Genomic DNA, 15534 nt, shown 5'->3' with positions numbered 1-15534 from the left:
TCTCACAATAAAGTGAACTCGAGAGAAGAAAACGTTACTGGGAAAAATCCTAAAATACGTTTACAGTGCTGTGCTGTACTTACTGAAAAAAACCCACATACCTGTGGACCCATGCTTCCCAAACCTGTGATGTTCAAGGGTCAACTGTATGACTTGCCTAAACGACACAAGAGGAAACCAAAAGGCCGACCAGCCCTATAGGTATTAAAGAAAACGAAATCTGTTATAAAAACCCATCCCGCAAAGAAAACTTCCGGCCCAGACGGTCTCACACATTAATTCTATAAAGAGCGAACAAAAGGAGAGTTGGAACTGGGTTATTAAAAAGTCAGCTTTAATATCAACAGGAAGAATGGCCAAGAGCCACCACTATGCAGGTCAGAAACGCCAGACGATACAGGAGGAGTTTATCGGCCAGGGCCATTCATTTCTTCTTCCCCCTCGGCGGCCTGGCGAACAGAGCGGGGTCCATCTGTTCCCTGGCCAGGCCGCGGACAGAAAAGAGCCTGGCGGCCCGCTCCCGCAGGGTGCCCCCACATTTCAGCCCCCGGGCCGTCAGTTCACTCTTGAGCCTGTCCAAGCCCAGCGCCTCCATTTCCGCCGCAGAGGTGAATGCCAGCAAATCTAGAGTTGCCAGACCAGTATCCTGAGAGGAAAGAAAAGAAAGTATTTAAAACCAGCTCCTCCCCCTGAGGACTCTCCTTAACTGTCCACGGTGCTCTGCTGATCAAGGAATTCTCATTTAATTAGCCGCATCTCGCTACTGAATTTTAATAATCGTCTACATATCATTCCACACAGATTCTCATTACGAACACTGACGACCATGAATTTCTCATCTGTACATTTAGAAACAAGCATTCAGAACAGTCACAGAAGTTACAAGATGCCCAGATCCCTTTTTTAAGTGTATTCATTTCAAGAGAGACTGAGCGGGAGGGGAAGGGGCAGAGAGAGAGGGAGAGAGAGAGAATCCCAAGCAGGCTCCACGCTGTCGGCCCAAATCGGGGCTCGAACTCTCAAACTGCAAGATAATGACCGGAGCCGAAACCAAGAGTCGGACGCTTCACCGACTGAGCCACCCAGGCACCACCCCCCCCCCCAAGATTCTTAATATGACTTTTCTTCTTTTTTGGATTTTCCAGTAGGTCAAACACCAAGACACATCCAGCCCAGCCCCACACTGTTACAACCAAGAGTGGCACCCTCGGAAAGTTTAACATTCATGAGACTCCAGGCCCGCACATCTTCTGATTCCATCACCCTGACGCTCTCTAACTTAATGATCAAGACTGTCTGAGTTCCCACGTTTATAACTCAACAAATCCAAACACGGTTCAACAGCCTTGTAATCGTTCGAGCCGTCCGGCAGCCTTTCCAGACTCCCAGACGCAAGGAAATACTTCTAGCCAGGGACGCTCTGCAAAGGCAAAAATGTTCACATACGGGAGTTTTTAAAAAGTATATTCAATGGGGCGCCTGGGTGGCTCAGTCGGTGAAGCGTCCGACTTCGGCTCAGGTCATGATCTCGCAGTCCGTGGGTTCGAGCCCCGTGTCGGGCTGTGTGCTGACGGCTCAGAGCCTGGAGCCTGCTTCCGATTCTGTGTCTCCCTCTCTCTCGGCCCCTCCCCTGCTCACACTGTGTGTCTCTCTCTCAAAAATAAATCAACACTAAAAAAAATTATAAAAAATATATATTCAAGAAGAGTAATTTTCCGTCACAGTAAGTTATTTTTCAATCGTTCAAGAGTTCTAGGGACAGAATCTTAATTCTTCTTGTTGAACTTTATTTTTTAGAAAGAACCACTTTGGTAGATTTCAGGAGTAAATCTTGGTTTCATTATTTCTGGCCAAATCCTAAATCACCACCTACGGCTGCACATGGTGGTGAGAAACACATCGGTACCTCCCCACCAAGAACAGTTTCCATGACTGAAGGCTCAAAGAAGTCAACCGGGTCTTACTCCTTATCTTATGCCTAAAATATCCCTTTACTCACGTTTCTATGACTTCAGACAGGAAAAAGCTTCCAATATATAAGAATACTATAGGGGCGCCCGGGTGGCTCAGTCAGGCGAGCGGCCGACTTCGGCTCAGGTCACCATCTCAAAGTTCATGAGTTCAAGCCCCGTGTTGGGCTCCGAGCTGTCGGAGCCTGGAGGCTGCTTGGGATTCTGTGTCTCCCTCTCTTTCTCTGCCCCTTCCCGCTCACACTCCGTCTCTCTGTCTCAAAAGTAAACATAAAAAAAGAGTAACACAAAAGCTACAGGCTGACCCCTGCAGAGATGGCGTGAGAGCCAAATTAAAGCCCTTTGCATAGGGGCGCCTGGGTGGCGCAGTCGGTTAAGCGTCCGACTTCAGCCAGGTCACGATCTCGCGGTCCGTGAGTTCGAGCCCCGCGTCAGGCTCTGGGCTGATGGCTCGGAGCCTGGAGCCTGTTTCCGATTCTGTGTCTCCCTCTCTCTCTGCCCCTCCCCCGTTCATGCTCTGTCTCTCTCTGTCCCAAAAATAAATAAAAAAAAAAAAAAAAAAAAAAAAAAACGTTGAAAAAAAAAAAAAAAAGCCCTTTGCATAAACAATTCCACTGTCCTCCCTAGAGAATGCAATCGATGCCTTCCTGCTTTGTAATTGAGGGCAGGGAAGGTGCTGGTTAAACAAATAACGAAAGGCTTCGTGTTTACCGAAGGACAGCAGGTAGTTCCGGGTGCGTCTAGTCTAAAAAGCAAATCGTTATTAGATCAAACGGTAAACGCTGAAGAGTCTTCCTGGAAGCTGGTCCACTGAAGGCCGTGAGTCCTGAACAACCGGAGGGACACTGTGCGCAGCGAAAACCATCCTTTGATGGCGGGATGCAGAGCTTAAGATGCGAAGACAAATTAGAAGGCAGCTGCCCCTCTCCCTGCGGAGAGAGCGTCACATCCCGCTGACGCCAACTGTCCCAACAGTCTCGCACGCGAGAAAGAAACAAAGCAACCGGGGATTCGGTGCTAGAAAATGAGCACGTTTCAGCCCCTCTAAAATGCCATCTGCCGCATCACGCCTCGTTATCGTCTACGTTATCGACAAAGAGTAAACAGGGGCGCCTGGGGGGCTGCGTCCGTTGGGCGTCAGCGGTTGGCTCCGTTCGTGATTTCGCGGCTCGTGAGTTCAAGCCCCGCGTCGGGCTCGCTGCTGTCAGTGTGGAACCCGCTTCGGACCCTCTGTGTCCCCCTCCCAGCCCCTGCCCCACTCGGGCGTGGGCGCCTGCACTCTCTCAAAAATAAACATAAAAAAAAAAGGATAACCGATACCAACTAAACTGTGATACGTGACATGTGTCCAAATTCACAGATTACTAAAATGGTAAATGCGCAGCTTAGGACCGATAAACTAGGGAACCAGGGACACCGCCCCGTGGCAAAATGACACACACCCCAGACTTGAAAAGAAACCAATCTAGGATTTTCGGAGGGGTTAGGCAAGCTTCACTCCTCGCACCGCTGGTCATTTAACAGACCTTCCCCCAAGCAGCCCAGGGGGGAAGCACGTTTTCATTTCAAGGACTTACTGAGGCCGTAAGGCTGACGTGGCCGGAGACGGGACCCCAATCACTTACCGTGTTTCCTGACCGGCCGTCCTCCGGTTTGGTCACGGGCGCGCTTCCCCCGCACTCTCCGGGCGCTACCTCGGCAGCCGGGTCAGTCGCCTCCTGTGTCTGTGCCTGTGTCTCTTCGGTCGGTCCTGCCCCGGCCGCCCCCTCTTCTGCGGGCTCCTCGCCCCCGGCCCCTCCCTGCTCCAGGCTCTTCTCTGTTTCCACGGCCACGGTCCCCTGCTCGCGCCCCCCAGCGGAGGTCCGGCCCGGCCCGGCGTCTGCGGAGACTGCACACCCAGAGCCTGGCCCGGGCGCCTGCGGCGGCCTAGAGTCCGCAGCCTGCACGCCCGCCCTTGGACAGCTGCCGGCAGATTCGGCTGCCGCCTCAGCGCCATCGCCGTTTCTGGGAGTGTGGAAGCTCACTCCTGAAGTGCCGGGAGCTTCTTCCCCGTCGCCATCCGAGGTCTCTGAGCTGGACTCCTCCGCGGTCTCTAGTCCTTCCGTGCCCAACCTGCAGGGGACAGAAAGGCGTGACACCACCCCCAGCTTCTATGTGGGACAGAGCCCCCGCCTGTCCAGGGAGCGGGCCCTGTCGGATCCAAGTATCTGCTCGCTGGAGATGGAGGGCAGGTAAGTTCCAGAAGATACTCCCGGGGATAAACAGATGGCGAGATTCAGTTACGACCGGAACCCGCCTGGAACCCCCTGTCCTAAAGATCCGAGAAGGACTCCTCTTTATTTAAAAAAAAATTTTTTTTTTAATATTTATTTATTTTTGAGACAGAGACAGACAGAGCATGAACAGGGGAGGGTCAGAGAGAGAAGGAGGCACAGAATCTGAAACAGGCTCCAGGCTCCGAGCTGTCAGCCCAGAGCCCGACGTGGGGTTCGAACTCACGGACTGTGAGATCATGACCTGAGCCAAAGTCGGCCGCTTAACCAACTGAGCCACCCAGGCGCCCCAGGACTCCTCTTTAATAAAGGCGTGAATCTCTTAGAGCAAAAGTGATTTTGTCTAAAGCTATTTTTCCTATCTCCTATGAAATCTCAAGTGTTAGAAACTAGATAAGACAACAAGCAGTTAAAAGGAAAGTCTGTAATTGCCCCAAACTGGAAACTTCCCAAGCTATCGACAGGAGAACGGAGAGATAGAAAAGATAATACTTGGCACTAAGGAGGAACGAATGACGCATACAATCCCAGCCACGGGCTGCAAAGCATCGCGCTAAGTGAGAAAAGCCAGACACGCAGGGCTGTGGGACACCCCCAGAAAGACAAAACCATCAGAACAAACACACCACAGATCAGCGGGGTTCGGGGTTGGGGGCACGGGAACTAACCGTGAAGGGGCACACCGGCAATTTTTAGGGAAATGCGATATTCTGTATCTTGATTTTGGTAGCGGTTACACGATTTTTCAACACTCACACAACTATTCAATCAGTACGTATGAACTTTGGCATATATAAATTGTATCTCGGGGCGCCTGGGTGGCTCAGTCGGTTAAGCATCCGATTCTTGATTTTGGCTCAGGTCATGATCTCGCGGTTCGTGAGTTCAAGCCCCACATCGAAGAGCCTGCTTGGGATCCTCTCTCTTTCTCCCTCTCCTTCTGCCCCTTCCCTGCTCACACTGTCTCTGTCTCGCTAGCCGTTGCCCCAACACACGACACCGCTACCTTTTCTCTCAAGAACGCTTGGTTCCTATTTCACAAAGAACACCCCAGATTCTATGCTGGACTCGCAGAGTCACGTGGTCTTCGGTTAATAATTTTCTTTCTATCCCCAAGGCGGAAGCCAACAAGGAAGCAAGATCCATCTGGACGGATTTTCTAGAACTCGGCCCAAGGGATTTTCTAGAACTAGTAACCGGAGGACCAAGTGGGAAGGGCGGGAGAGCTCCCGGGGACGGACAAGAAAAGGCACCACTGTGCTTTCCAGCGGCAAGTGCACAAGCGGCCAGGAGAGGTCGGGCAGCGGCCAAACACGTCAGTAACGACCGTGAAAAACCACAGAGAAGACAGAACAATCCAGAAAGTACAGCTTCCACCAAGAATGTCTGAAAGTTAACTCTTTCAACGCCAAACAGTAATTCAAGTATAAACTTACTTTCGGGTGATCTTTCACTGTAAAAAAAACCCTGCTCCTTTAGACGGCATGCCTGGTACTCGAGGCAGAAGCCACGAGTGGTGTGTCCAGCGTGACAACCGTGCAGACTTGAAGACCGAAGCATTCTGGAAATTTCTGAGCTCCCTTCAAACATTACCTTAAAAAGTGTTTATGCCAGGGGCGCCTGGGTGGCTCAGTCGGATAAGTGTCCGACCCTTGATTTCGGCTCAGGTCGAGATCTCACAGTTCACGGGTTCAAGCCCCACGTCGGGCTCTGCACTGCCAGTGCTTGGGATTCTCTCTCTCTCCTTCTCTCTCCCTCCCCTCCCCCTCCCCTCCCCCCCCTCAAAATAAATAAGTGAACTTAAAAAATAAATAAATAAAAATGAAAAACTACAAGTGTTTACGCCAGACAGACAAGAAGGAAATGCGTCAGTCTGCACAGATCTCTTCGCGATGAAAACGAAGCATATGCTTACCAAAAGCATTTCCTCTTCCCTGAACTGGCTCCTCTGTCCGTTTTTGATTTGTTGGGTCGTTTCCGACTCTCCCCAATTTCCGCCGACACCACCTTGCTGGAAGCAGCCTGCATACCTAACCACAAGTGTTAACAACTCAGTTACGCTGTCAGGAGTAAGGACAATTAAAGAAGTCATACCCAGTACGGACTACAAGACAACTGCGTTGTCATCCAAAGCTCCGGATCTAGTCTCTTATCGGACCAAGGTTTGCTACGGTTACTGTGAGAGTCACCTCAAATTTACACGGAGCTAAGCACTGAGCATCCCGGCTCTGGAAGCAGGTTGGAAAACACCGGCATCCAGTCTGCAGCCCTGACACGGACAGGTTCGTGTCCGGCCTCCCCACGCCTGCTGGTCTGCCCCCTTGTACACATTACTTGGGTATCACTTTGTCATAACCTCCTGACTGAAAAGATTCCTTCTTATTCAGCCGAACCCCCAACGGCCCCAGCATTAACGCTCTGGATACAAAAAACACACACGGAAGCCGAGGACCATCGTTCTCCTTAAAATACCATTAAAAACACTGACCTAAAACTAGAAACAAACGTGCTGAGGTCTCAACTCCTCCTGAAGACACAGGACAGCCCCACCGAGCACAAGGAGGTTCTTACCTGGGGCCCGCGGGAGTCAAGTACAAATACCGTGTGAGTGTGCCGTCTGTTCTGGGGTGTAAGGAGCGTGGGTTGTCACTGAGTGGAGACCCCCACCCCCCGGCCTCCATCCGGTCCTCGGGGGACGGCGTGACTCCTTCTCACCTTTGAGGACCGAGTCCTCCAGGCGCTCGGCCATCTCGTGGCACTGCCGCTGGTAGGCGGGGTTGGCCGAGCAGGGCCTGGGCTCCGCCAGCTTCCGCTGCAGCCGCTCCAGACGCTTCTGCTCCTTTTCAGCCTCTCGCTCGGCCTGCTGTTTCACCCACTCGGCCATCCTGGGATGCGAGAGACGCTCACGCACCCGCCCGTTTACGCAGAAAGAGCCCCTCCCCCGCGACAAATTCGCCCCGTCCCGTGCGTGCTGTGACTTTCCGTCGGACAGGGAGAGATGAAAGTCGAGAGCGATGGATGAGAGCGCTAACATTTCAAGTCTACGTTTCCGTACGCACGGCACGCGCACGACCACCACCGACAGAAAACACCGCTCTCTTGGAAACAACCAAAACAGGGGGCGTCTTACGCTTTCTCGTGGTTGACATCTCGCAGCCTCCGCCCGCTGAGGTCCCGGCAAGCCTCTCGGTTGGTCGTCTTCTCAATCTGAGCACCAAGCGCGCGGAGCATAGATCCGAACCCTGAGCAGATACACACATTTGGAGAGAACAGGTGAGGGGGTTCGAGGGGGTGGGTAAAGGCCAATTCGCGAAAACGGTGTTCGGCCACAAGAGTAAAAACGATCTCTTTCATTCTTTCTTTCTTTTTTTTTTTTTTTTAAAGAAAGGGATGTCAGGACCCCACCCAGGTACAAGTACTGATAAACTCGATTCAGCCTCACACCTTCGCCCTTCCTTTGGATCTCCGCAACACTGCATCCACGCCACTGGGGCTCTTCGGAGGGCTTTGCCCAGTGCCACAGATCCCAAGATTCCCGGATGAAGAACTTAAACAAAACTTCATGGTGAGGGGCCCGTGGGGTGGCTCAGTCAGCTAAGCGTCTGGTTTCAGCTCAGGTCAAGATCTCACAGTTCATGAATTCAGAGCCCACACTGGGCTCTGTGCAGACAACGTGGAGCCTGCTTGGGGTTCTCCCTCTCCCTTCCCTCTGCCCCTGCCCCCTCCCCCGTTTGCATTCACGTGTCCACTGTCTCTTTTTTAATTTTTCAAAAAAATTTTTTTTTGTTTTTGAGAGAGAGGGAGCACGCACGCGAGTGGCGGGGGGGGTGGGGGGCGGCAGAGAGAGAAAGGGAGACACAGAATCCAAAGCAGGCTCCAGGCTCTGAGCTGTCAGCACAGACCCTGACACGGGGCTCGAACCCAGCAACGGCGAGATCATGACCTGAGTCAAAGTCGAATGCTTAGCCGACTGAGCCACCCAGGTGCTCCAACTCTCTCTCGGTCTTAAATATACTTAGAAAAAATTTTAATAAAAAAATTAAGAAGTAATTTATGGTGAGATTTTGCAGTGAGTTTCAAAGGAAAAGCAATTTTAAGTTGTCACTGGCTCATATGATAAGCTTCATTCTCACGGACACAGTTTCAAACAGCAGCAGGATGATTGTAATTCGGTGCCAGCTCTCTGAAAACCGCACCAAATCACGGTAGGTGTTGAGAAAGCTTCGGGATTACAGGCCAGTACATCAGGAGAAATACCCAGAACCACGGTAATTCTCAGCGTTTGCTCTTTTAGTTTCTTTTCCCTCTTAATCTACCCCGACCTGGAAATGACTATTATTTCACAAGCCGATTTAGTTGTTTTAACGTTCCTCCTTCAGCAAACTGGACAGAGTAATGATCGTCTCTCATCAAATCTTCCCCGAAGTTTTAGAACCTAGGTTGCCCGAGTGTTACCCTGCTGACGAAGGTAGAAACTAATCAGACAATATAGTCCTCAAAAAGAATAAAAGAAAGGGGTGCCTGGGTGGCTCGGTCAATTAAGCGTCCAACCCTTGATCCTGACTGAGGTGATGACCTCGGGGTTCGTGAGATCAAGCCCCGCATCAGGCTCTGTGCTGACAGTGCAGAGCCTGTGTGGGATTCTCTCCCCCCCTCCCCCCGCCCCTCCTCTGCTTGAGATCTCTCTCAAATAAACTTAAAAAAAAAAAAAAAAGGAATAAAAGAGAAAATATTCAAAACTAGGTAAGTAACTAAAGGATTTCAGAAGGCAAACAAAACCGGAAACTACAGAGGCCAAGGAGCTGGTGAATCTAACGCACGGGGCTCAAGGTGGGGGCTCCACGGTGAGCAGCCGCCGCTCCTGTCCTACCTCCTTTGCCACCGCGGAGCCTGGGTTCCAGACTATAGACGGCGCCATGCCGCACTCTGTCGCTGGTGTCCGTGAGCGATCCGTCGCACTTCACAAAGAAGCATTCCACTGGAACGTCCTAGAGACAAGTTTGGGGTTTTTAAATGCTGTTTACGAGACGATACGAGTTTCCTGCAGGAAGGGGCCTGGCCCGTTATCTTTTCATTTACTCCAGTTACACGCAGACAGCGAGTGGTCAACGAGCATTTGCTGAACGGAAAGTCGAAACTACTGAAAGAAAAAAGTCATTTCGCACCATTTTTTCCTGACACCCCACCATGATACGTACGAGAACTTTTTGTCTTTCGGGTGAAAATAAAAACCGCTGCCTTCTTCTCTGGCGGGAAACCAGAGCCAAGGTAGGGAGCTGTATGGGGCTCAGACCCAGTAACTCTGCAAGTCCCATTCTGTCCTGACTTTTGTAAACGGGGAATGTCAGGCCGAACAGGTTTGGAAGTGACCGTAAGTATTCTGGGCCAGCTGGCGGCGGTGATCTCTGCTCGTGTCCCCGACTGACAGCAGAAGCCGGCATAGCCCTAAGCCCGCTCCGTGTATCTCAAAAATTCTCAGAACAAGTGATAGATAAAAAATATATAAACTGTTAAGTCTTTCTAACCAAGTCTGTGATGCCATAAAGTGAGACAACAGAGGAGTACCCTCCGAAGTACACAATTAAATCTGGGGGCGCCTGGGTGGCGCAGTCAGTTAAGCGTCCGACTTCAGCCAGGTCACGATCTCGCGGTCCGTGAGTTCGAGCCCCGCGTCAGGCTCTGGGCTGATGGCTCGGAGCCTGGAGCCTGTTTCCGATTCTGTGTCTCCCTCTCTCTCTGCCCCTCCCCAGTTCATGCTCTGTCTCTCTCTGTCCCAAAAATAAAATAAAAAACGTTGAAAAAAAAAAAAATCTGTAATATCAAGTGCTAAGAGACCAAACGCCAACAAAAGGAAAAATGCATGACTAGCGGGGTGCCTGGGTGACTCTGTCCATTGAGCGTCGGACTCTTGATTTCGGCTCAGGTCAGGATCTCACGGTCGTGAGATCAAGTCCCGTGTCGGGCTCCTCGCTGAGTGTGGGGCCTGCTTGGGATTCTCTCTCCCCCTCCCTCTGCCCCTTCCCAGCTTGCGCACACAAGCTCTAAGAATTTTTTTTAAAGTGCATGATTGGTATCTTCCTAAAATAGACACAACGAACACTCGCTCTGAACCACACCACACAGCTATTTCAACAGGAACTATCTGTTCATTCAACAAATATTAAGTCCCTACTGTTTGCCAGGTACTTTCTAAGCGCTGGGATACTGTAGTGAATAACACAGTGAACACAGACCCTCCCTCACGGAGCTTACACTCCAGCGGGGAAACCCACATGACGAACACACGAAGTACATACTATGTCAAATGGCGATGAGCAGAGTGAAGGGGCAGCATACGCAGACGGGCATGGTGGTAATACATTTTACATACAGGTGGTCAAGAGGAGCCTCTCGGGCCAAGTGACATTTGAGCAGAGAATTAAGCAAAGGGAGAGAACAGGCCACGTGGGGGACAGCACTCCAGAGAGCCCAAATGCAAAGGCGGGCAGGAGGGATAAGCCTAGATACGCATGGAACAGCAACCCCACCGATGTGGCTGGAAGAAATCTCCAAAAGGGGAAGGAGAAGGCCTTAGAAGCCACTGTAAGGACTTTGGTTTTACTCTGAATGAAGCCACTGCAGGGTTTTGAACAAACTGAGAGCTGAGTTATAGTCTTTAAGGATCACTCTATGGGGCGCCTGGGTGGCTCAGTCAGTTAAGCATCCGACTTCGGCTCAGGTCATGATCTTGCAATTCACGGGTTCGAGTCCCGTGTTGGGCTCTGTGCTGACAGCTCGGAGCCTGGAGCCTGCTTCGGATTCTGCGTCTCCCTCTCTCTCTCTGCCCCTCCCCTGCTCACGCTCTGTCTCTCTCTGTCTCAAAAATAAATAAAACATTAAAATTAAAAAAAAAAAAAAAGGATCACTCAAGCTGGTGAACTGGAAATGAGACTACAGAAGCAGAGACGTCAGCGAGAAGCTATCATGACAATCCAGGTGAGACGCGAGGGCCATCTGCACCAGGGGTGGTAGACGGAAGGTGATGAGGACCGTGAGGGGCCCTAGTGCCCTGAGTGAGGGCAGTGAGATCAACAGAGGAATACAGAGGAGCCCAAAAATCTGGTCTAAGGGGAAGAGTGAGACGGCACGTATTTGGGGAGAGTACTGGTCTCATGCTGGGTGTGCTTCTTTGAGAGGCCTAATAGCCATGCGAGATGCGGGGTAACCCGGTGGGGACACAAGTCTGGAGTCTGGGGCAGAGGGCTGGGCTGGAGCCTTACATCTGGGAGACGTCTTAACATCTGGGAGACGTCAACACACCGATGGTACTTACCGCCCTGAGAATGGAAGAAGTTGCCCACGTGGGGGAGGAGGAAGAGTCCGAACAAGGATCAGAAAACTCGGCCCGGCCACTCTAAGGTTTAGAGACCAGGGAGATAAGGAGGAAGCAGCAAGAGACACTGGAAGGGAGGCTAGTGAGGTGGAAGAGAACGAGGGTGACGTCTGGACCGGTAAGCAAAGCATGCCAAGGAGGGAACGGTCGCCTGTGCCCACGGAAGCTGAGAGGCCACGAGAGAGGAAGACTGGAAACTGATCACCAGATACGGCAACACACAAGACCTTGACCCGGGAGGCGCGAGTCGGTCTGCTGGAGTGATGGGCACAGAAGCCCGACTGGAGGACGTACCGAAGGAGAGAGGTTTACGTTCAAGAGTATTTTCTATAAAGAAAACCAGGGAAGATGAGGGGACAGCTGGAAGGGATGTGGGCTCAAGTGTGCGCACTGGGAGGACTGATCCAGGAAAAAGGGAAAACACTGGGAAATGCAGGGGAGAGAGAACTAACGCTAAGTAAGCCATTCAGTAGGGAAGACGGGACAGGACACTGGGCAAAGCGAGGGTAATTACAATTTTTTTTAAAATTTTTAACATTTACTCATTTATTTTCGAGAAAGAGAGAACACAAGCGGGGCACGGGCAGAGAGAGAGAGGGAGACACAGAATCCAAAACAGGCTCCAGGCTCCGAGCTATCAGCACAGAGACTACGTGGGGTTTGAACCCACAAACCGTGAGATCATGACCTGAGCCGAAGCTGGATGCTTCGCCGACTGGGCCGCTTAGGTGCCCCCAAAATTCTGAATAACTTTAAAAGACATTCATGCGAAAGCAGAAAAATTATTTACACCACACTCCATTTCCAAACAAGAACTGCTTGTTAAGACAACTGATCAACAAAATTGCATTTTCTACTTGTCACATGCTTTCAACAATCACTAGTAGAAACCAAGAGCAAAGGAAATTTAGAATCAATTCAAGGGCCTTTAACCTTTGCACATTATCAAGTTTTTCAAACACAAAGCCTGAGGCTACCAGAGACAGACCAGTAGTTCAACAAAGCCAAGTTTATTGACTCACTGTGGGGGGGGGGGGGTGGATTGCACTCGCAGGGGTGTCTCACCACCACCACCAAAAATAATTGTTGCAGGATTTGGGGCAAGGGTGGAATTTGGGTGAAATTTAAATGAAAGCGTTTTGAGAGACTCAAAATGAGCTGAGCTGTGTCTAAAAGGGGCAACATCAGGTCCAGACTACGAAGTAGATTAGATCCAGGCTCCTGTCTCCTTGGAAACCACAAAGTTAAGATAAACGTGGAATGTCGTGTTCAGAACTCCGAATCTGAAGTCCTGCGCCCCGGCTGGAAATCCAGATAGAGTGCTTCTCTGGATCAAAGGGACTTAGATTCTCCGGGCAAGAGTGGGATGCTTCATTCTTACCGATAACGTTTCAAACAGGAAAGTGTCTCGTAGTCTGTAATTTTCTAGATCGAGGCTTCTCGGTGAATCAGAAAGCAGGAGACGGCCGAGGGAGTCACGATGACATTTCACAACCGCACCAGGTCCCCGGGAGAAATAAATTTCCTATTAACTCTGCAGCCGGCTTCATCTGTGCTATCCTAGCCTGCAGACCAGCCAACAGATTTTTACTCTCTCGGTGGGAACTAACACTGACTTCATCCTGCGTCCCAATAATTTGGCTTTAAAAAGGACAGACGTGGGGCGCCTGGGGGGCTCAGGTCACGATCTCGCAGTTCCTGAGTTTGAGCCCCCGCGTCAGGCTGTGTGCTGTCAACTGGGAGCCTGCAGCTGCTTCGGATTCTGTGTCTCCCTGTGTCTCTGCCCCTCCCCTGCTCATGCTCTGTCTCGCTCCGTCTCTCAAAGATAAATAAATGTTAAAAAAAATTTTTTTTAATAAATAAATAAATAAAAATAAAAAGCACAGACGTGAACTTGAGCTACTTTTATTTGTTCCAGTATCTCATCAAATGCCCTTTTATAAGTTTCTTGTTTCTGTTCACACATGCCACGGTCATATTTCTTGAGCACCCGACTGAATCCTTCATTTATATTTCTCCCCTCTTACTTAGAATTATTCTTTCCAATACTTCTCATGATTAAGATCCTATTCTTTCTGGTCATTTTGGATCAACTGCCATGAGATAAGAAATATTTTCAGAGATATTAAAAATCCCATGTATTTCGTACTACATTCATGAACTAAGATTTTCAGAGATATTAAAATCACTAAACTAATGTTGCACTTATTCATGAAATAAGATTTTCAGAGATACTAAAACCTATTTTGTAAAACAGTTCCCCACCTGGATGGCCGAACACACCTCTGACAGCTTTCACACTGGACTGCAGTGTAGAAAAACAAATGGGGAAGCTGAAAAACCACATTATTTGCAAAGACGTGTTGCTTCCTCATGCAACCGGTCCAAATACAAATTCGGTTTAGACTGCAGTGTTAACATGTGTTAAGCCCGTAAGTAACAAAGCAGAAGAAACAGCCTGGGAAAAGAGGGACTTCGTGAGGTTATAAAGAAAAACAGACGACTCCATCAAGTGCCAAAATTAAAATTAGATTCAGGGAGACCACCGAAGAACCAAACAGGTTCAAGGTTTACCAGTTTACGGCTGGTAAAAGCTGCTTGCTTGACTACTAAGTAAACCGCACACAGAACTTGACAAGTCCGTGACAGGTGTTCAAAAATATGCACGGACAAATGTGACCGCCAAATGAAGAGATCTAAACGACAGACCGCACGAACCCACGCCCTCACCAGGACACGAGTGGGAGGGCTGGGCCTCGACCAGAGACCCTACCAACCCATTTCCCGTCTCCCTCCGCCACCATCCTGTGGCCCGGGTTTGGACAGGGCACTCTGTCCCGGGTTGGAGCTAACCGGGCTGGGTGATCAGGGGACAAAACGCATAGGGTGCATGCAGGGGAAATGTAAGGAAATGAGCCTCAGAAGCCAGCGGGTCCAACGGCCTCCTGAACGCACGGAGGAACAATGCCCCGGGGCGCTGAGAGTCCAGACCGAGGGCAGGACTGAGCGCCTGAGAGCGGAGGGGCTGCTCCCCGCTCTGGAGGGAGATAGAACCACCACCACCCCACCACCCCAACACAAAAGCAAAACAAGGCCTCAGCATCAGCTCGAAGCACCTTCGCACTGGGGGGCCTTCAGCCCCAGAAACACAACCCCAGGGAAGAGACGCGCCCCCGCCAGACCCTGGTCACCCAGCCCTGCCCGGCCCGCCCCGCCCCGCTCCGCCCGCCGCTGTCTCCCTCCTCCCGGGGAGCTCGAACCCCACCTGATCCCGGCAGTGCCGGCGGATCACATCGCGTACGGAGCACGAGGCCGAGGCACAGCGCACCGCCTGGCACCCGAGGCCGGGGCCGCGAACCCACACCAGCGCCGCAGCCTCCGCCATCTCAGCGAGCGACTGCCGGGAGAGAAGGAGCCACGACGCGCCCGGCGCGCCTCTATGGCGTCACGGGGCCTTCAGCGCCCCGCCCCCACAGCGGCCGCTCGCCCCGCCCCTCCCCTGGGGCCAGTCACGTGGGCCGGGCCCTCGCGCCGCGCCGCGCCGGCGGGGGAGGGGAACGGGAAAGGCCTGGAGGAGGCCGATAAGGCGCCGGAGCGCGCGGGCGAGGCGTTGCTAGGAGACGTTGCTGGGGCGGGGCTCGGGGGACCCCGTATAAAAGGCCGCGCGGGGCCGGGTTTCCAGCGCTCTGGCCGCGAGCGATAAGGCGGGTGCGGGGCGCCGCCCGCGGGCCTCGGCCCCTTCGGTGACGCCGCGCGGTTATTTTTGGGTCTCGGCGAGCCGGGGCCGGAGGAGGCGCGCTCCCCGGGGGCGGGAGGCGCGGCCCTGCAGTCCCGGAAGCGGTTGGGGCGGCCTCCTCCGGCCTCGGAGCCGCCCCGCCCAAGGGCCAGGGAGCGGCCGCGGGGGCTCCCCGGTGGCCCA

General features: G+C 51.9%; 1 protein-coding gene across 1 annotated transcript; it reads right to left on the bottom strand.

The window, feature by feature from the left end:
- Nucleotides 1-313: 313 nt before the first annotated feature.
- Nucleotides 314-15055, bottom strand: SDE2 (SDE2 telomere maintenance homolog). The gene is made up of 7 exons (XM_053909441.1): nt 14881-15055; nt 9114-9231; nt 7374-7485; nt 6959-7128; nt 6159-6273; nt 3596-4082; nt 314-646 (listed from the first exon to the last, which is right to left on the bottom strand). Exons 1-7 carry the CDS (start codon nt 14998-15000, stop codon nt 425-427), a joined length of 1344 nt encoding a protein of 447 aa, XP_053765416.1. The 5' UTR covers nt 15001-15055; the 3' UTR covers nt 314-424.
- Nucleotides 15056-15534: the final 479 nt, after the last annotated feature.

Source organism: Panthera pardus, unplaced genomic scaffold, assembly GCF_024362965.1.
Source record: "Panthera pardus isolate Hobbes unplaced genomic scaffold, ASM2436296v1 HiC_scaffold_21, whole genome shotgun sequence".
NCBI lineage: Eukaryota > Metazoa > Chordata > Mammalia > Carnivora > Felidae > Panthera > Panthera pardus.
This window is presented reverse-complemented; position numbering and strand designations above follow the sequence as displayed.

Bases quoted from the DNA above. Each gene is read 5' to 3' on its own strand.
- SDE2 (XM_053909441.1), bottom strand. From the start codon at position 15,000: ATGGCGGAGGCTGCGGCGCTGGTGTGGGTTCGCGGCCCCGGCCTCGGG. The intron at 6,274-6,958 runs GTGAGAAGGAGT...ACTTGTGGTTAG, and splicing joins GGAGGACTCGGTCCTCAAAG to GTATGCAGGCTGCTTCCAGC. The intron at 647-3,595 runs GTAAGTGATTGG...CTTTCCTCTCAG, and splicing joins ACGGCCGGTCAGGAAACACG to GATACTGGTCTGGCAACTCT.